At 38.1% G+C, this 22,159-nt stretch overlaps 1 protein-coding gene across 1 annotated transcript in view; it reads right to left on the bottom strand.

Moving 5' to 3' along the window:
• Positions 1-22,159, bottom strand: part of LOC145987196 (uncharacterized) — a 153,873-nt gene that overhangs the window by 4,962 nt on the left and 126,752 nt on the right. Inside the window, exons 3-5 of the mRNA XM_083121713.1 lie at positions 18,573-18,708; positions 17,075-17,208; positions 11,299-11,533 (exon numbers count right to left, since the gene is read on the bottom strand). Coding sequence (XP_082977839.1) covers positions 11,299-11,533; positions 17,075-17,208; positions 18,573-18,708 — 505 coding nt within the window. The remainder of the gene's footprint in view (positions 1-11,298; positions 11,534-17,074; positions 17,209-18,572; positions 18,709-22,159) is intronic.

The raw sequence follows: 22,159 nt of genomic DNA, 5'->3' as shown, positions 1-22,159 counted from the left end.
TTTTCTAACATATCAGGGAGTATGACCAATGAACTTACGGCATATGTGGAACGATTAGGCACAATGTAAGGATTCAAATGTAGGTTCCTTGCAACGTAGTGTGTTACGGTAACGATAAACTTTCTTTTGAGTCCTGAATTATGCCGGTAACGTATTTTTATTAAAATAACAGTAATTTACCGGTGTATTTAGTAATTTTCAAGGTCAAGTTATGCTCAATTAATTACCGTGATTAAATCTACCCCCCCCCCCTCGCCGCTTGCTCAAATTATAGGACGACAGTCATAATTATAATTATTGGCAGTGAAGATTTCTGTAGTGGGTTTGTAATACCAACACATCATGAATCAATCGATTCCTGGAAAAAGTACATACCGTGATGCGTGCAAATGTACTTTTCATATTAAAATACTCTTAACGTTACTAGCTACATATACGGATCTTATAATAGCCTGAATTTCGACATCCCTGAGCGAATGATCGATATTGGGAGCCTTACTCAACCCACAGAATACAAACGCAAATGCTGTCCACACCAATTATGCAACCAGTGTAATTTTTATATCAACACCACTCCTTGCATTATATCCATTTTTCTCAACGAATCGAAATCAACAACTTTAAAAACGTTCATACTTGTGCAATGTTCTTGAGCTCAAAGATTCCATGTTCAGTGACAGAGGTAAAGCAAAGAAAGACATAAGTTAGACATGTTGGTCTTGGGAGTTTGACCCAGTGACCTCCCGAATATGATTTCGTCACAGTATCCACTCATTCATTACTTTTGGTAGCACCTTTTGTTCTTTTATAATGGGGAACATAGTCACCATTTCTAAATCAATGACTGGAACTGTTCTCACAACACCCAACACTTGGGAATTTGCTTTTCGTGTCTTGCCTTCTAATAAACCCTAATCTCTTTTCATATCCTCTTCCTTTCGTCTGTTGTGATCTAGTTATCATGTATCACTTCTCATAAAATTCATAAAAAGTTGCCAAACTGCATCGACACCGACGCGAGCGTTAGCGCTTAAGTTAAAAGTTCAATGATTCCTAGAGCATGGACGAGAGTTCCGTCCGGTTTCCTTCGAGTTCGTTGCCATGGTAACATAAGTGAGTTGAAAGTTTCCTCTTTCCTTAAATTGGTCTGAAGTTTTTTCAGAAGATGATGTGTCTGAGCGGATGTTTTCTCTTCCAGGATATTTCTGAGCGGATAGCCTCGAACGATGCGCCAAATGCTCTTTGTAAGCATACGCAGGCTGCTGGATAACATATCACGGGCGACAAATTAATTCATATGAACGTCGTACACATTTACATATACGCCACTTTCGTAATTAAAACTCCTGCTATGGCCGATTAGCAAATTGGAGGATAGCATGGACCAATTTGGTAATGTGGAGACGGATTAGGTTGAGAGTAGAATCAAACGGCAGTTAGCAGCCGTTTGCAGCAGCTCGCACTGCTTCGCTCCGCCCACTCGCTTTCTCCCTTTCTCTACCGTTATGCGCGGCGATGCTTCACAGACTACTGAGACAGACTGTAGTAATCATACAAGTAATACGTTATTCCTTACAATACTTATAATGGACCATTACAAGGGCGAATGAATCATATTTGGACTGACCAATATTATATAGATCTGGAAACACTGCAGTAGCGAGCGAAATCTTCCTGTATCCGCTTTAACCTTCGGTTTTCTCAAATCGTAAGATATCATAGCTGCGTTGTGCAACAGTGGAGTACACACAGAGCTCATCTTGTTTGAAACCTGATATTAAAAACTCGCTTGCTACAAAAGCAGACTATTGACCCGGTCTATTCTGGTGCTGGTTTGCCTTGAGATTAAGTTCACAAGGATTGGTACGCGCTCTGATATCTTGTCTTTCACGTGTTGCCACTGGATGAGCGTGGGTGCGCCGTAATCAAATTAATTTTTCCAAAAATTTTTGGAAGTTTGGTTCAGGTGATAACACAGTTTAAACAAAAACAGGATATGTACTATTTCTATGTAATAGTGAAGACCACAGTGGGGGGAGGGGGGTGTCCTCCTTTCAACCCATACAGCTCCCCGTAAAGAAGATAATCTTGATAAGTACGCGTAAATCATCTTCAATCCCAAGTATGCATTTTTGAGTACTGCAGTTATTCGCTGGAGCGAAAAGTAGTTCGCACGGACGTAGCGTACGGAATTTAGAGTTTCTTCGCTCCAGCGAATAACGCTCGAACAGGCAAAAGGAAAGGTATACACTCCAAGCCCAGTAGTACAGGTATAACCGTAATTTGTTTGTGGTAGTTGGCCCTTAAGTATGGAATATGACGTGAACGACTCAGAGAAATTGAAACTCAAGTGCACATAGTCATTATCTGTATGTTACAATGTGGTTTAGTCTATATTACTAATACCGTGTTATATGAAAATGAAATAGATGATTGTGGGCTGAAAGTACGAAGGCGAATACTTTACATATATTATTCCATTGTAAACACTCGAGCGAGCGAAAGTGGTTCCATGCAGTACTGTATTGCGTTTATTGGTAACTGCCTCATCAGTCATTTTTGCGGGCACTGTCGAATCTAATCCTAACATAACGTAAGCATGTTCTGACTGATTCTGTGCTTCGTGACAATTGTACAAGCACGGTTAAAGAAAATCGCTAACTTATTTATAGTGGAGTCTTCCGTGAAATTGCTGAAAATGTCAACATTTCAGTTTAAAAAACAAACTTTTTTTTGCAGAAGGCTCGCCATTACAAGCACTTGACAGATAGACTCAAGGTCTAATTTAAGACAGAATCGAACAACTAAAATGGATCTCCAGCGAAAATAAAGCCCTGCTGTGCGTGTATGTGCGCAGCATATGCTACGGTACATTATTCCCTTGGTGAACCCAGCTCGGAATTCCTAAATTTTACTCCCCTCTGAAAAAAAAAACTGTAACCCCCTTCACATTTCCCCCGGTAAACGTGTGTGGAGCATACATAAAATCTTCCCGCACATTGTCCATAAAGATAAGCGAAATGGAAGTCAAGAAAAAATCTCACATCTGTATGGGTGAAGTCATCTGTTCGTCTCTGTTAAACTACTCGTAGTCTAAATTCCAGATGTTTATACATTAATTTACCCTACAAATTTCAACACTGTATTTGAGTTGAATTGATCGAATTGAACTGATTTTATTGCTTTGAGAAGTTCAGTCCTTACCCGTCTACCACATTAACGCCAAAAAAGAACAAACTAATAATGATAAAATTAGAGATTACAAGGAAATTAAATTAAAATACAATAATGCAATACAGTAAAATGATAAGACAGTACAAACAATAAGAGCAGAAATATTACAAAATAAAAGCTATAAAATCTGAATAAAGTAAAAACTGAAATGAAAACAATTTCTGACAACTCGCGGGGGATTTTTATTCACATCTGGTCTGGATTTGTCTTGCTTGTGATCGTTGATCAGAGACTTGCGGAGTATATTTCAATCAATATGCCCCATTGTGCCCTGTGTCCGGTTTTTAAAATGAAAACAATGAATTTCAAAACAAAACATGCGTGTAAACATAAATTATAAAGTAAGAAGAAAATATGAAAATCTACAACGAAGAATGCATATGAGTCATTCCATGCGAAATCAACACAGCCTTTGACCTGACCATCTCCGATTTTCATGAAATTTGGGGAGTTGAAACTATGCATGGAACTTAGTTACTATGAAAATGTTTAGTCTCGTGCGTCTTGTAATTGTTAAATTATTCAAGGTCAAAGTTTTCAGAAATTGCCCTTTTTGAGTCCGCTTAGCTATACTAAATGTGCTGTAACTCCGCCACTATTTCGCCTAGAAAGCTCAAATAAAGCTTATTGTACAGGGAATTGAACAAGCTTTCCAGTGATATATAACAAGCCCAACTTTCGATAAAAATATAATTTTGACACGTGACCTTGACATTTGACCTTGAATATCTCAAAACATGTCATCACCAAAAATCGTGAAAAAAATATATTTTGTCCCTCATGCCATACTCTAAAACATATCAAAAAATCATTCTGGGACTGCAATGGGATCAGAAGATACAAAATAATATGTTTAACTATGTGACTGATAAAAGCCTCATTACATGAACCATGACGAGTCAAAAGTCCTTTAACACCCCCTACAAAATGTAAAGGAGTTATCCTGGGTATAATTGGTCATGAAAGAAATAGGTTAGGCACAGGGAGATCTCTAGCTGTGTGTGTCAAGCGCAGGTCCGGCATATTGTTGACCGCCATTTTGAATTCAACGAAAACATTTCAAAGGAAAGTGGGCGATGTGAAATATCCAATCAGGCTAGAATTTCACGAGAAATGATGTGACGAAAGTTTCTCCAACGTATCTTTAGCCAGCAAAACGTTATACGCATATCTTTCACTTACGATATATGTACATTGTAGTGTTGTCAATATTCCTGTGAGCACACTCGTTGACGTCTCACACACTCACATAGAACATTTGGCAATGTAGCAGGTGCACCATCATCGCAAGCAGCAACTATGCCTTCTCTCGGATGGTCAATATCAGGGACTTTTAGTGCATGCAGCATTCTCTTCAAATGTTTCTGAAGGTAAAAGTCCTCCTTAGGTGTTAGATCTGGGGAATGTGCAGGCCTTTTAATAGATCCCCATCTGCCCATCAATCTACCTAGAAATTTACCATGAAGAATGTTCACATAGTGTGGTCACACACTGCCCTGTTTCAAAACTCTGGAAAAGTGCCATACCCCGTAAGCAAGGATGAAAAACGTGTTCATTTAACATAACACATCCAAGAAGCCCTCACCATTTAAGGTTCCATTGTTGAATGTGGACCAACCATTCCCGTTCTCCATACACTATACCACATCATTAGCTTACCAGCAACAACCATTCGGCTGGGATCTGTCTACTGTAGATTATCAAATCACAGTTATTGCGTATAATTTTTATTAACTTTACCGGGAACATAAAAATTATCATCGTCACTGAAGAATGTTTCATTCCAAAGGAAGTGTCACGTAATTGTTTGAGATACTTTGCCCAATATTCTCCACTATTCAAGTATTTGGTGAATGTTGCTGATTAAAATCATATGCAATGGTGAATATACATCTTTCTGTCCCAAGATGTCAGCGTGATCTCGACGAGTTCCTAACACGTTAGGAGCATTCTTAATTCTTTGTTTTTAACACCTCGTAAAGGAGAAAATGATTACAAGCATGCAGTAATAATTTTTTGCTGGTTAAATATACTTTGGAAAAACCTTCGGTGCTTCATTTCTCGTGAAATTCTAGCCTGATTGGATATTTCACATCGCCCACTTTCCTTTGAAATGTTTTCGTTGAATTCAAAATGGCGGTCAACAATATGCCGGACCTGCGCTTGACACACACAGCTAGAGATCTCCCTGTGCCTAACCTATTTCTTTTATGACCAATTATACCCAGGATAACTCCTTTACATTTTGTAGGGGGTGTTAAAGGACTTTTGACTCGTCATGGTTCATGTAATGAGGCTTTTATCAGTCACATAGTTAAACATATTATTTTGTATCTTCTGATCCCATTGCAGTCCCAGAATGATTTTTTGATATGTTTTAGAGTATGGCATGAGGGACCAATATTTTTTTCACGATTTTTGGTGATGACATGTTTTGAGATATTCAAGGTCAAATGTCAAGGTCACGTGTCAAAATTATATTTTTATCGAAAGTGGGCTTGTTATATATCACTGGAAAGCTTGTTCAATTCCCTGTACAATAAGCTTTATTTGAGCTTTCTAGACGAAATAGTGGCGGAGTTACAGCACATTTAGTATAGCTAAGCGGACTCAAAAAGGGCAATTTCTGCTAATTTTGACCTTGAATAATTTAAGAATTACAAGACGCACGAGACTAAAAATTTTCGTAGTTACTAAGTTCCGTGCATAGTTTCAACTCCCCAAATTTCATGAAAATCGGAGATGGTCAGGTTGAAAATTGCACATATCTGTGTTGATTTGGCATGGAATGACTCATATGCTAATAATAATTTGTAAATTTGATTGAGCTTATTTTGTTCCATATTCAGGAGTAACTTTATTTACGTTCAATGTTCAAAATACGAAGAACCAGTAACAAGCTGTAGCGCCCACTACATTTATATGGATCATACAGTAGTCTGTTCCATGGGTACCAATCACAAAATGGAAAATAGATACTTCATTGGTGAATGTTCTCAAACAAATTGGCCAATAAGATTAGTTTTCCGTAGCAAGATTATGATACACTATAATAGATCTGCTGATATATCAAATTTTGTATCTTCGGTAGTATTTGAATAATCAATACACTATTCGTTTGATATTTGATTCGAACACTCAAATGGACGTAGCCATCATGATAAGGTACAATGTTGGTAATTTATAAGATTTTTGATCCTCGAATTATATATCACATACACACACACACACACACATTCATACGTATATATATATATATATATATATATATATATATATGTACATAGGGGTGAGCCGATACCACTTTGAACCGATACCGATACTCTCACCGATACCCACCGATATCAATACTTGTATAATTATAATTTAAAATATAAAAGGCTATTATATATATATATATATATATATATATATATATATATATATATGTGTGTGTGTGTGTGTGTGTGTGTGTGTGTGTGTGTATGTGTGTGTGTGTGTGTGTAAAGATGCATCTCAAGTTTACAGTCTTCCTTAGATCAGTGACAATCGATCAGATGTTTGAAATATGAGAGAAATATTACAAGAAGCTAAGAGCGAGATAATCATGTCGTCGTCCACCCACCCCCAATGTTGAAAAATGAGATCATACCTCTTGAACCTCCTCTAAAACTAAGGGATCAATCTTCCCAAACTAACGTAAAATCATCCGTGAACACAAGAATAATTGGCGATTTACCAGCCCCGACCGGACACGACGTCCAAAACTATATAACAGCAAAGCTGTAATGTAAAACCAATATCGTCCTTTTTTTGTCCTTTAACAAAGAGAATAAAAACTTTTAAACGAAATGTAAGGAGAAAATTATAACTAACCAGTCTCTTGCTTATATATCAGGCGATTGACTTCAGTACAGTGATATTCCGACGTGACTTTGTTTTCGACATACATACTTGCGGCAAATGATTTCTAAAAAAGGAGTAATTGCATAGTTCTATCCATTGGCGTGGAGGAAAATCCAAACCCATTACTACACGTTCCAGAAAGTATCTGCCATCATCTGCAGTTCAAAGAACATTATTCCTCAGCTGCGTCCCTGTGTCGAAACACGCCTGCTGAAACCCAGTTATCCAGGTCGGAACAAACAAAAGTCTAAAGTTGGAAAGGGAAAGGGGATTGGCCCAGTTTTTGAATTTCCAAGAATGTGCTACGTACTATGCCTGAGACACGTCCACCACGTGGGCGATGACTGTTTTGACTGCGGAAGGTCTCTAAGGAGAGAGATGTCCACAAACACCAGGTGCCTTGTTGGCACCGGGGCCTTATTGGGATTATTGTTACACGAGACCGCATCCGTGGGAACAAAGCCTGGTAGACTTCGAAAAAATACATATGGAGATAATTTCACGTTACCCTTGATATGCAAGATACTTGACCGCGAGTCTTATCTGCGGGTCCGTTCTGAAAGTCGCACGAGTTTAACGCGTTAAACGAGTTATGATAACTGGCCGTCCCATAAGTGCTTACGTGCGTTTCGTGAGGTTTATTATGCTGTCCCAAAAGTCGCTTTCCGTGCGTCTCGTTCAAGAACGAGATTCACCAAACGCAAGGGCCAGGAGGCTGGTTTGTTCGGTGAGAATCGTCTGGTGCCTGCGTGCATGACGGCTTCAAACTTCACTAGTTCGGGAGTATTATAATTTTAACAGAGAGCGATATGAAGCAACATGCACAAGATGAGCGTGCCTCAACTGTTCTTACAATGTGATTGAAATGAGTAACAGTGTCCGAAGTAGAGTTTATTTCTACAAGAAGGAAATGCCTTCCATTGGACGCCATGCGGAAAATTTCTACAAACAAATCGCTGCGCCTACGGTTTTGCCTAGTGTGTCCCATAAGGGTAACGGTTCCGATTGTTTTATGATTTCTCCTAGCACAAAGACTAATTATCGTAGAATTTTGAAAATCATTGTCATACGAAATTTGAACCTTCCTTAAAGTAATGAGCGCTGTTTGGACTCGAAAAAAGTTATTTATGTTGAAAAAAACAACTTGAAAATTACCTTACGCACTTCTCATGGACAAGATATTCTCCGTCAACAACCGACAGTAAATATCGCAGAAGCGTGGGAATGAATGTAGAAGTAAATCGGAACATTAGTAGGATGGATTTAGGGACTTTATTTTAATGCTAAGGGAACCAAACCTAACCTGCCTAACCTAACCACGATAGCATATATTGAACAAAATATTAAGTGATCTCTAAAACTCCGCAGTATGTGTTAACAGACGTACATCGAAAACGAACTATGTAAACATTTCATTCGTAGCATGATGAAATTGCAATAAAACAAAAGGAACTTGGGTCCCCCATAAGTATAAAATAACTGGTTTCACCAGGTTCACGATCCCAGTTACTTTTGTTCGATTCGTTCGTTTAGTGATGACTTTCGGAACGCACCCTGCGTATGGATTCTTTGTCACGTACTTGCGTTCACGAAACTTGAGTCCACGTTCAACTAACAAATGCACAAATAGGTATTTCTCAGTTTTTTCAAAGCCAAAGGTAAGTTGGAAAATGTTAACGAACTTTTGAAAAGGAACAAATGCTGGTTTTGGCTGCGCTTCTAGGACTCAGAGACAGTTCGATTGGCTAGCATCGGTGGAAAAATATCAACCGATACCTATACATCGGTATCGGCTCAGCCCTAATAAAGAGGTTGTTCGCTTTATATCCGACCATTTTTGACCTTAAGAGATACCGCGCCGCCACCACCGATCATGTTCTATTGGACCCCCAGTATTGTGGACTATCGCCCGGCATCGCAGTTTCTATTGCAGCAAGCTCCGGCGCAGGACAGGCATGGGAATTCTGTCACACTCCTCCCTGCAAGCTTTTCATAGACCATCCAGGGTGCGCGGGCGGCGATGTTGAAGACGTCGTTTTAACAGTGCAAATGCGCAAAAATCCAATGGACTGGCATCTGGGCTTTTCACAGGAATGTCTTCAAACGGAATGACACGAATTCCTAATTCCTCTGCCATTTCCTGATAAAAACGTAGTGATGTTCTGGCGGTATGACTCGAAGCCTTGTCCATATGGATCATCACCTGGTTCGCGTCCATTCCATACAATTGTGGGATGTCTCTCCGATAGATAGGTGTCAGAATGAAGTCTCGGAAGTATCTGGCATTCACCTTCACGTTTTTTTCCACCTTGCGTATCATCAACTTACCCTCATATCCGAATCCCGTCACAACCATAACGCCACAAGGGAAACTTAAACTGCACTGACCAACAAAGTTGCTGCGCCCCTTAGCACTACGGGTGACACTTTGCTTGCAGCCCTTCTCCTGGTTTTCGTGGATGAATGTTTCGCAAGGAGAGCCTGTTGTGTGTAACGAGCCACAATAGCTTTCGCAGTAGTCACCCCGAGTGTTAACCCATTCTCCCGACACTGTTTCACAATGCCTACGTATGAAAACTTAGCATGGAAAAGGGCCATTACGTAACCCTTCCAAAACCGGTTGATTTTCGGCGCCATTTGATAACATTCACTACCAACACTCACGCACCTACAAGGTCAGACACAACACTGCTCCCGCCAGCAGACCCATAGTTCCAGCATGATACGCCAGGTGGCAGCACCGAATCGAAAATGGTCGGATATAAAGCGAACAATCTTACTGTATATACCTTTCATTGATTATGATATAACGAAGGTTAAATATATGCAGATATTTGACAGACGGGCCTACAAATTTACATTATTTTTTTCTCGCAGAACGTCCGTCGGTCAATTAAATTTTATCTCTGCATCTCTACATTTCTTAGTAAGAGTGTATTTAGAAAATTTGAGTGTTGACTAGACAAATGGAGTTGATATTGGATCAGGTTTACAAAAAAAAAAAAAAAAATTGTAATCTGAATAGTTTCGAAAATATTGCAACATGAGGGAGCTGCATTTATTATGTTACTGTTATATATTCCATCCGCATAGTCAGAACCTGCATTATGTTCGAACAAGGTTATGAAATTGTCATTGTTTCATTAATTGTATCGGTAAACTTACAATGTTATTCAATGGATTCTAGTATGTACATGTGTATTTTTACAATAAATCTTCCTCAAGAATCAAGGATGAACGTAAAAGTATATGCACGCCTTATACGTCTAATAAACATTCCACAATATTGCTAAATTAAGTCCAGTGATTTTAAGGGTATTTTTCATATATCGTTTAAACGTTATTTAATGCCAAATTTGATTAGTTCTTGATTAATCCAAGATTTAGAAGAATGATGTAAAATAACCAAATTAGAAATTAAAATATTGCAGGGAAAATAATTTAAGTCAGAATTCATACCGAAGCGTCAGACGACATGTGTCGCTTGGGAACGAGCAAATCAGCAGCAACGTAGAGGCTTGACAGGCCGCACAAGCCTTTGTTCGATTTGTGAAATTTCCAAGCGGCACGTTTCGTCTGTCGCTTGTCGCTTTGGTGTGATTTCTCCTTAATGAAAGTAATTAGCACTGAAATTTATTTTTTTAATTTCCGATATTTACAATAATAGTACATCCCTAAAATCCAAAATAATATTGTCGTTCATGAAATTGTTGATTACGTTTAGTGTGCATAAAGTACACTCAAATCAATGTGCTGTGACAAACGTTCAAAGCACAATAAATAATAGTATACGATATTTGATTTGATTTGTTGTTCTAAGTCCACTTTATGCACAGTAAGGCGAATCAAGACTGGACTTATAGTTTAAAGTGAGATCCGAACCACTTGTGCCTCCACCGGGTATCGAACCCGAATAAATAATATAATGATGTAGCAAAATATTCTTGAAGTGTGCAATAGAAAAGTGATTTAGCAGCATATTCTGTAAAGTTGTCGAAAGCCCTTGCTGAAATAACGTTTACGAAAATAGAGTGAAAACTGATTCTATCACGATTGTGTAGAGTCAATCCCAGCATTTAACCATTCGTAGACATCGAAGAAGAGGGTAATATTGTTGGCTTTCAAAATTTCTAACTACTGGACAATCACACGTCTACATCAGAAATTGTAATTGCCTACCTGTGTTTCCTAGCATGTCGGCTGACAGCTTTTGATTACTCAGCATGGGTCTGTACGCTCGGAATGTTGCGTTCCTCGTGTGGCCCTCCACAGAGGCTATGCACATGAGTTCCATCATTCTGTCCACGCCCAAGAAGTCGTGGGTCTCAGCAATGAACAAGAGACCTAGGGTTACTGCCATGAGGCCATCATCGTCCGTTGTGGGTGGATAATTTTTCACGTAACTTCCTATCGCCTGCAAGAAAAGGAGAAAATGTGGTCATTTAAGTGCTGCAGGAAGAGGATTTCGTTCGAGTGCCAAATAGTTCGCACGAACGACGCTAGATAGCGTTCGGAATCGCTCGAGCGAATAACGCTCGCACAGGCAGTGATATATGAAAATGAAACAGGTGATTGTGGGCTGAAATAGCCAGGATGGATTTACTACATATAGTATGTGTCTACTGTCACATTAAAATGGCATTCCACTGTAACCACTCGAGCATTGGAGACGCGGACGATAGCGAGAAAGTGAAAGTGAATATGTGCACTACTCTTTCTTCCTCTCCCCCTTCCTTCCCTTTCGGCCTCAAAGTCTTTCCTTCTCTCTTCCCCATATTGACATTCTTCTTAGACTGAGGGCTTTTTATGAGGATGAATGTGTATACATCAGTACTTTGCGATCTTGGGCTGTTCATGCTCGTAAAGAAAACCCAAGCTGAACACGATTCCGATGACCTCCATCAGTTACAGTTTGCGGCCTTTCACTCCATTCTCACATAGCTGAGATTTCTTTTACTGGGGTTTTCCTTAAGAGCATGATAAACTCAAGATCGCACAATACTGATTCATCCCCATAAAATGCCCTCTGTCTCAGATGAATGTCAATTTGTAGTACATTTTCTGCGGTTAGAAACTCAATCACAGCACGCTACTTCAGGCGCTCCACCGATATTCCATGGTTACATGCTGCCATTTTCCTCGCTAAAGTTCAGCACCCCCTGGTGATAGAAGCTTGAAACCTTCAATGGAGAAGCGGGAAAGTCTTATAAGTGCAATGTATGGTTGCTCAAAATCCAAAATGCGTTTACACGGTAACAAAAAAAACAACATAGGAAGCTTTACTTTTCAGCACGCCCTCGTATATATACATTATTGTAGATCCATTTCAGGATTGTAATGTTGTTCATTGACATTCAAAATTACAGTTTGCAAAATTTTAACACAAAATATTAATAAGAAATAAAATTAGGCATACCATATTTAATGCAAAATATTGAATTTTTCACGAGTTTTGTATCTCTTAAACCAATTGAATCTCAAACTCAAAATTTTTACTGAAGTTACTTATCATGGAGTACTGTATTGTGTAAAAATTTCAGATTTTTAAACAACTGCCCACCAGAGATATTTAACCCTGAACTTGGACATTTTTAACAAAAAGTACATGTTTATGACCCTGTAGAAAAAAATATTAAAGTCTCAAGCTTCAAATAATTTTCACATGGTCTATTGGTACACAAAAAAATGCAAATGTCAAACAAACTGCCCCCCCCCCCCCAAATGTCTGAAAATGTAATTTTGAGCGATTAAAATACACAATTTTGACCTTAAAATTTGTTATGAAGGAATAATATTTAGAAAATTACACAAAAATATAATTGTAGCCTATTTTGTCTCATTGTCGTAGGACTTACCACAGCTGAGATAAAAAAGTTGCCGCTGATGCTTACGAATGGAGAAAATGACGCGCGCCATGATAAAAAATGCCCGCTATCTTCAAATTGGTGATAGTAAAAATAAAATAACAGAGGTTCTAAACTGTCAACATATGAGGCTCACACCACACAAAAAATAAACTTTTTTAAAAATGGTCAAGCAACCATGTTGTATGACTTCATATGGATTGACCCTTTCATCATTTCATCACTCATTCCCATCTTCGCAAATTAGCACAAAACGCGAAGTAAAATAAACTAAATCAATCAATCAATCCTCTCCCTCTCCCACTCTCTATGTTCCCTCGTCCTCTCTCTCCTTCCCTCCCTTTCGTCCTCAATGTATTTTCTTCTCTCTTCCTCATATATCTCTCTTCTCTCTCCCTCTCCCCCTCTATCTCCCTCTCCCCCCTCCGTTTAGGCCTTAATGTTTTTCCTTTTCTCTTCCTCATATCTCTCTTCTCTCTCCCTCTTTCCCTCTCTATCTCCCTCTCCTCTCTACTCCCTCTCTCTCTTTCCCTCCCTTTCGTCCTCAATGTCTTTCCTTCTCTCCTCCCCATCTCTGTTTATCTTTTTTTCGCTCTCAGTTTCAGCCTCCATCTCTTTCTTTTTATCTTTCCTATCTCTGTTTATATCCTCTCTCGCTGTCTTTCGGTCTCAATTTCTTTCTTTCTCTCACCACCCCCTTCTCTAACTATCTTTCTTTTTCTCGCCTTTTTTCCCTCTGATTTAAAAATGTCCCTTCTAGAGAGAACAAATATAGCCGCACCTCGAAGCCTCGGCGTTGTTTTTTCTTGGTTTTCTGGAAGTGAAAAAAGTATAAGCTTCTCGAGTGACATATCCACGATTTTCCATCCCGTTGCTCAGTAACTTCGGAAACTTTTATAGTGTTTTTCTGTGCTTCAGAAACAAGTAACAGTATTTCGGACTCCACTTCTCCAAGTCCTGTTGTCGACGCCGAAGAGCTTCTGCTCAGAAAAGACGAAAACAACTCACCTTTCATATGTCAAGTTGGGTACACCCTCCGAACAATGTCTCCAAGTAACTTTTTATAGCCAGTTTTCAAATATGTATATAAAAAAAAAAAAAAAAAAAAAAAAAAAAATGTTTACAAAACAAAAATGTGTTGGCGACCTAACTAGCAAACAAGTTATTTTCTTCTTACCCATATATAATACTGTCGTGAGTCTTTTTTTGAGAAATTACCTTATCTGCCTATCGATTTCAGTGACACTGCCAAACTTGTCACCATTCACAAAAGACTGCCGATTGAGGTGCGCAGGTATAGGAGAGCACATAACCATTCTTGCTCGCTCATAATCGTGGTTTTGGTTTCAGGTTGGTTCACTACATGTCACTTCTGTATATATGTTCATATTCTTTTGTTGTTTGTTTGTAATTTACTTTGAAACTAGATGTCACACTTTGTGGATCTGAGGCAACCAAGAATACTTATTCCAAATTGATCAGCTTCTAACTTTCTTGTCCCATTCTCTATCATCAGCTCCAGTTTCACGAGAGAGTTAAGGAACACAAAAAAGTAAATTCATGCTACATATCTTACAAATATATTACTCCCTCTGTCCCATAATTATTGTCCGGTACATTTTTGTTTCTTGTGTCATAATAATTGTCTGATATTCAAACTGTGACATTTGTGTATACAGAAGAAGAACATGAGACACGGGAATGAGTCATACAACTTTATTACTCAAGGATCAGTACAAATTGTGCTTTCCATCTGCCTCTTCGTCTGTCATTCCTGTACCATTTTGGCATACCGGACTATAATTATGGGACAGAGGGAGTACATATTAACTGATGTAACCATGTGCGGAGTTATAAATTCCTTTGAGTATTTCTGATCTATACTACTTTGATCGAATTTTAAGCCCTATCAAACTAGGTGAAATCATTCATATACCAGCATTTCAATTTCAATATGATGTATCTTCTTGTCTAATGTATGTTTAAGACAGTAATTCATCATAGTCGAACAATTCAGTACGTTTATCTCTTGTCATATTCCGTTATTCTTTCATGTTCGTTTGTAAGGTCATTTTAGAGTATTTTTGGGATACAAATATTTAACACGTTCCTGCCTTTCCTACAACGTTAAGCACCATATACATTGAGAATGATATACGATTTGTTTCAGTTTTAATCAACTTCATAATATCTGAAAGCAAAGCTTTCTTTCAAGTATTTAATACATTTCGCATCTTTAAATAGAATAATATTTTAAACAGTTCGATATTTGTTTGGGGCTAAAGCTTTTATGCTCTTCCTTGTATTAATTGCTGCTTTTACTAACCATGTGGACAAATTGTTAGCAATCCGATAATCCCAGAAACAGGGCTGCGAGGTAAACCATGTTAAACAAGTAGAATGAGTGTTGTATAGGCGAGAGATTAGCAAGCTTCAGAGCAAATCTAATTGAAGAAACTTACAGTAAAGAGAAAGCTAAACTGACAGTAATTACTTTAAAATTGAAATCTCTCTCCCGATCATCAACCGCAGCAAATGCATTATCCAAAGTTTGCAGAATCAAAAATGTGTTTTACTACTATTTACTTCTCTTGAACGTAGTACACCATAAAAGTACGTCTAGAGAGTAATACCACATTGTCTGCTGCTAATCTTTCATATCTTTAAAATCTGACCTTCGAATTGAGCTTCTACGTTTAGTGTGTAACCGCGATGTTGTCCATGGCTACTAACAAGAACTTGTCATGTCTATATTCTGAAGATTATTGCAATTATTATTTTAATTGTTCATTAATATCTCATATATACATGAACTTACGTTAACTTTAACTTGTAAAGCCTTAACTGAAAAAATACATTTCAGAACTGTAATTTTGTTAAAACATCTAACATGTATCACATAAGCATTCCCTAACTCCAGAGAACTAGCAATAGGGCCTACCATATATATGATTTTTACTATATTTGTGCACTGGGCCGTGCTGGGAAGCTAGGGTTCCAGGTATTCTTGATCTCACTATAGTCTAGGCTGTGTGATCAGCACCATGCTTCAGTTACATGTATCCCCCTCTAATCTAGGGACATTGACAATTAATCATTACGGGTAGGTGATTCACAGCCACTTATGCAGGGGCGGCGAAATGATTGTTGAATTTCTTGTAACCAAAAATAAACGTATGGATAACTTTTGTAATAATAAGAAGTGTAATGATAATATTGAGATATAAATAGTCCCTATTTTTACTTTCCAAACTATACCACAAAACATTGCGGATTCATGTTAGTAGTTCCTAACGTCAGCTCTAACTCACACCATCAGTAATTCGTATTTGCAAATTTCGCTAGCAGTGACGGCTTAATGCTCAAAACTAACTTTTCAATCGGTAATTAAACTTTGCAACACTCTGCTTTCTTTTACTGAACTAATGAAAAGAAAACTTAACAGCAAGAAGCAGTTCCAATCGTATAAAGACAAAATCAGCTTAATAGAATCCAACTCTACTTTAAGCGAATGAATTTCTTTCACCGCCACAAAGTTGTAAAGGTGACAAGTGGAAGTCGACTGAATACGTTTGGCTTGTATTTATGCTTTCCGACGTCTGAAAACTATTAGTTTTATTACAGGAAACTGCACGAGGAACTAGAAAAAAAATGTGCAATCTACATTAGGAAATTGTCAATGTTGCGTTCAAAATGCACTTAGAACATTGTACGTGCATGTGTGTGTGCGTGCGTGTGTGTGTGTGTAAATGTACTGGCTTCAACACAAATGGTTCTGCACGTGAAAATGCCACACAAAAGATCATAAGAAACGGATATATGAAAATGCATCCTCACCGAGCTGCAGGTGAGGGAAATGTCATGAATGATATAAAGTGAAATACAAGAAGAATGAAATCATAGGACAGTACAACCAAAAAATTAGTGTTTATGAATTTTCATTAATCTAGGTACGCCTATTGTAATTGTAGCCAGAGCTCCAATATAGCAAATAAATAAATATCATCATTCAAATTTCATTAACAATAATAACATTTTAAGTTGACGTTTCAATAAAGTGAAAAGGTCATAATACATAAATGAAATCTTACCTTTCCTTTATTGATGTGCCACGTAACAACAGCTGGAGGTTTGGACTTGGCAGTTGTGCAATTTCCCGCTACAATGTCACCTACGGAATAAATTGTTTGGAATCCTTCAAGAATTGGATCATGATCCGGAAAAGCTGAAAAGAAATTGAATGATTGGTATTTTTTTTTTATAAAAATTCCACTATGGTTGCCGTAATAATTAGCATGTACTTTCCGTGTAAAATGTACAGTCACGGACACTTCTTGGTTGGAACAAATCGATATGCTTTCAATGGGATTGCTACAACCCAGAAGTGTCCGTGACTGTACATCACAATATTGAGTTATAGCAATGCTATGGTCTACAAGTAAAAAGGATTAAAGTTTCAGGTACAAAGTTGCAAACAGCTCTAGTTGTCCAACAGTACATAAAAACCCCTAAAAGCGTTAGAAAATGCACATTGTGCTGATTGGTCAGTGTTTTTTATTGTAATCTGTGGCGCGCTTGATAATATGTGGTATAAAATCAGTAAATATACATAGCTGTAAGGTCCATCACCACCTTGGTCTTGCATAAAAAGCACCAATTTTGACGGCTACCAGAGGAACATTTTTTGGGCGTGTCCTACATTTAGCCCGAGAGGAATGTGAAATAATCGTAAGTGTGTAAAAGTTGCATTTTCCAACTAGAAATATGACAATTTTGCCTTGATTGCTAAATTTTCTAGCAATGTATATAATTTACCGTGTCCTGCGTTTTGCTTCTAGTGATCTTTTAACCTTATCTTTTAAAGTTCTTTGCAAAGAGGAATATTTCTCACCATGACTGTAAATTTTGTCCTTAAACCTTCTTCACTCAAGATCAACTGTCACAGTTCAAGATTCACAAGACTGGTGAGATTTAATTCTGTGCAGGGATGAAGTAACTACACCAAGGCCTACATTGAAAGACCCCGAACCCAAAACTATTATGAATATCCTTACTTATTGACAATGGTCTAGCTCGTTTAGTTTTGTACTCACGATCTCGCTACTAAGGAGTCCAGGTTCGAGTTCTGCCGTAGGCATGCATCTGTGAGTCTTTGCGAGTATAGAATCCCTTCATCAACTTTATATAATCATCATTTATGCTCATCGTCGAGATTAACCTACCTAAACGGCAGAAAAAGGACATAACAAGAAAAATGCTAATAACCTATTTTATACAGTCAAGGACACTTCTGAGTTGTAATGATCCCTCTATCGATGGTATTGTTGCAACTCAGAAGTGTCCGTGACTGTACATATGCCAAAAATGCGTGACATTACGAATACGCCATAGAGGTACTGATAAAGAAATAATGAAACTGGTGTTGTTAAATCATTTCTCTTGAACAGAAGTATTCCCGTTGTGGCTGTATAGAAGAGAACACATCTTTATGTTCACTTACACCGCTAGCCATATACTTTTATAACGAATGTGTACATTCGTATGGTACGTTTTTTACAGATTTATGTAACTGATGTCTTGTCCACTTACCTACAACTTTCATTTCGTAATTCTTCACCACGGTTTGGAACTCAGGTCCTTCCGACGACACCTCGCATCGATAGGAACCACTGCTATTGAAGGTGAGGTCTATGAGAGTCACTTGGTTCAAGCTGGACTGGGATGCCTGCAAGCATAGTAAAATAGTATATAGTAAATAAATGCACACTAAGTTTATATTAATAATAAACATTAAACTAAACAGACGTTGATAATGTTTCTAGTCTCAATGAAGGAAAAAGGTTTATGGACAGTCGACGGTGTTCGATAGGGTTATCGACCATACGAGTTCTAGAAATGTTTCTGAGTTGCAGAGAGTCTAATCTTAAGAAACACTATCCGGTTATCTCCTGGGTGAGTTCTGGTGGAAATTGAGAGTTTTAAAGAGCTAACGTCTCCCTTATCTACAGATACTGAAGTGAAGAAGCTCTATAGGGTAATCGACCAGGTGAGTTCTGGTGGAAATTATGAGCTTTTGAGAGATAAAGTCTCTTTTTCTTGAGATATTAAGTGAAGAATCTCTATAGAGTAATCGAACAGGTGATTTCTGGTGGAAATTATGAGTTATTGAGAGCTAAAGTATATTTTTCTTCAGATACTACGTGAAGAAGCTCTATAGGGTAATCGAACAGGTGAGTTCTGGTGGAAATTATGAGTTTTCTGGAGCTAAAGTCTTTCTTATCTTCAGATGCGGAAGTGAAGAAGCTCTATCTGGTTATGGATCAGATGAAATCTATGCACTCGTAGATTGTGACAGATTTTCCGCAAACCCTTTACAAACCTTTTCGAGCAAGCCTCATCTCCAGAAAGGTATCAACCCGGATCAATCGCACACCTACCGATGACTTTCTGTCAACTCTTTAAGAACCTATTTCGAGCAAGCCTCATGGCTAGGAAGGTATCAACTCGGGGCAAGCCCCTGCACCTACCGCCTGTTGGGTGAGATGAGTCAAGGCAAGGACTTATAAAAACCTTTTCCTGCTCCTCCAAGAATAGTCAGTAATTAGGCTGGAGAGTTCGATAAACTAACCGATCTCTAACTATGCACTGGTAATGATCCAATTATTTTATCAACCCTTGGACACTAAACCTTTTTTTCGAGCAGGCCTCATTTCCGGGAAAATATAACCTCGGGGCTGGTCTTCCACCGCTTTTATACCTTTTAGGAAGCAAACGTGCGCCTCTACTCTGACTTTAGGTATACTACGTAATACGAACTTCCGGTGGCGGTACCTATTCAGAAGTGGGAGAAACTAACGCTCAAGAAATGATAAGAAGCTAGACAGTTTTATAACTTGAAGATATCATCAACTTGGAATGCATACGTTCTATCTCAAAATTGTAAAAATTTAATCATTTTGGCTGTTGGTTATTGAAATGCAATTTTTTCATCTACGCCTGACACCTACGTACAACCAGCATTGATATTTTGAAGGTATCTTTGGTTTATTTTGCAGGTGTAAAGTTCTGTGCTAAACTTTAAAGTCCACTTCCAGAAAAACTGATAAATTAGACATAAGATGTCTATGGAATGTCAGTGGAAGATATACTGTCAGCAGTGACTCTTCTAACGTCATGTGCACGCTGGGGTAAGAGCATCAAAACTAGCCTTCCTAACCTATTGACATGCATTTTTCTGCTGTTAAATGAGTAGGTTAGGCAGGTCAGGATTGGTGCTCTTAGCATACTGTTTTTATCACATGGTTCAACGAAACTCAGGGTTCGAGTTCAACTTGGTTTTATGCAGACCTGTCCACTGTGAAATTTGCATTTCTTCATCACAGCACAGAGAAAACAACAGTTGTTGACATCGTGGCTCCGATCTGATGCAGCAATCTGTAACTGCTCGTCAGATAATGTTCATCGCGAAACACACAAGGCCTACGTGCTCAACGAGGAGAGAACTAATTTGGAACCATTGTTGCACCTACTTCCTGATAAAGATACAATGGAAGAGGATTACAATAGTTGATCGTGGGAATTTTCCCAGACACAGCCCAAACAACAAATTATCGAAATATATGATTACGATATCGCACACTTAGGTTTGGAAATTTCGTCACGCACAGTTCCAAAATGTAGTACTTCAATTTCGTATTTACATCACAAATACAGTCTGATGAAGTTTGTTATAAGTCCACTTTATGCACAGATAGGCTAAACGGGAATGGACCTAAAATTTAACGTAGAAACACCTTGATTACAATGTTAACCAATACACTGCAGTGGGAAGGTTTCTACTTGGTAAAGAAGGTAAAATGTAAAGCTGTGCAATGCACCTTGCCGTGATGATACACAGGGGATGTGGATGTAGGGCCCCGCACAATCTCCATCTCGACCATACTGGAGGTGATGTGATCAGCACTAGGCTCCGGCCGATTTTGCCTCATGTGTCCATTAATGAGAGGCTGTGTGGGACCCAGAACTGCTTCATGCAGGCAGTTTGTCGGAAAAATTTGGACCTGAGATTACCCACATCGGGAATCGGTAGTCAAAAAACACCCTATCGGCTGAACCACTGGGAATATATGGACCAGAATGGAAATGTTCTGTACCCTCTAGTACTATAACATGATATGATCCTCCCGAACCATATCAAAGATTCGGTCATATTTAATATTATTGTTAATTATTTTGCTTTTTATATTCACTATGAAAACGTTATGAAAGATGAGATATTTAATAGTTGAACTAATGACCTAATTCTGTCATTCGAGAAGTTTAGAATTTGTTATTTGCAAGCTTCTTGAAAGCAAAATCTTTCATTGTTGACAATTAGTCAAAAATATGTGTTCTCAGTTTTAGAATCAAACTATTATGAAAGCCATAAGAGCTAAATTTCAGTTGGAGTTATTAGTAATATAAACCTTATGTACATTGGAAAGAAGTTTTTAAGAATGTGACAACTTTATGGTAGAGAATATTATAGAAACTTTAAGGATCATAACTGTTGTTTTAGACATAGAAAAATGAACCTTATGGAACATACTGTTTAATCTTTAGAATATTGCTATTATACACAAATTAGTTCTGCATATCACAGCTGTAGCTATGTTTATCTTTTGTGTCACGGGAGGCGCTCTGCTTGACATGTGGGGGTATAAATACAGCTTCGGAACCTAATTCAGGGGCATTTTCATCACCGACTCCGATGGATTAACATCTTAAATACACAGCTCCCTTTATGAGAGGGTTCAAGAACTCAGTCTTCGTTCCCAAATTAGCTTAGAGACATAGTTATTCTGTCGTAAGGGTAGGTTCGCCCTGTGGACATGCTAACATGTCACCATGCGAAAGAATAAGTTAATTTCAACTTTATTTTGAAGTTTTCTGAAATTTTAAATAAAATCTTCACAAAATAATGTTAAATTTCGACTCAGAACTTACTGTTATTCTGACGCATGGGTAGGTTCGCCCTGTGGACATGTTAACATGTCACCATGCGTGAGAATAAGTTAATTTACGATTTCTTTCAACTTTGTGATAATTCAGTTTGATTTCTTCGAAACATATACGTAATATATTTTCAATTTTTGCATAAAGCAACAGGACTTAATGTTATTCTGCCGTATGAGTAG

This window comes from Lepisma saccharinum, chromosome 4 (genome assembly GCF_977018435.1).
Source record: "Lepisma saccharinum chromosome 4, izLepSacc3.1, whole genome shotgun sequence".
In the NCBI taxonomy this organism is placed as follows: Eukaryota; Metazoa; Arthropoda; class Insecta; order Zygentoma; family Lepismatidae; genus Lepisma; species Lepisma saccharinum.
Note: the sequence above shows the minus strand (reverse complement) of the source record. Positions and strands in the feature narration are given on the sequence as shown.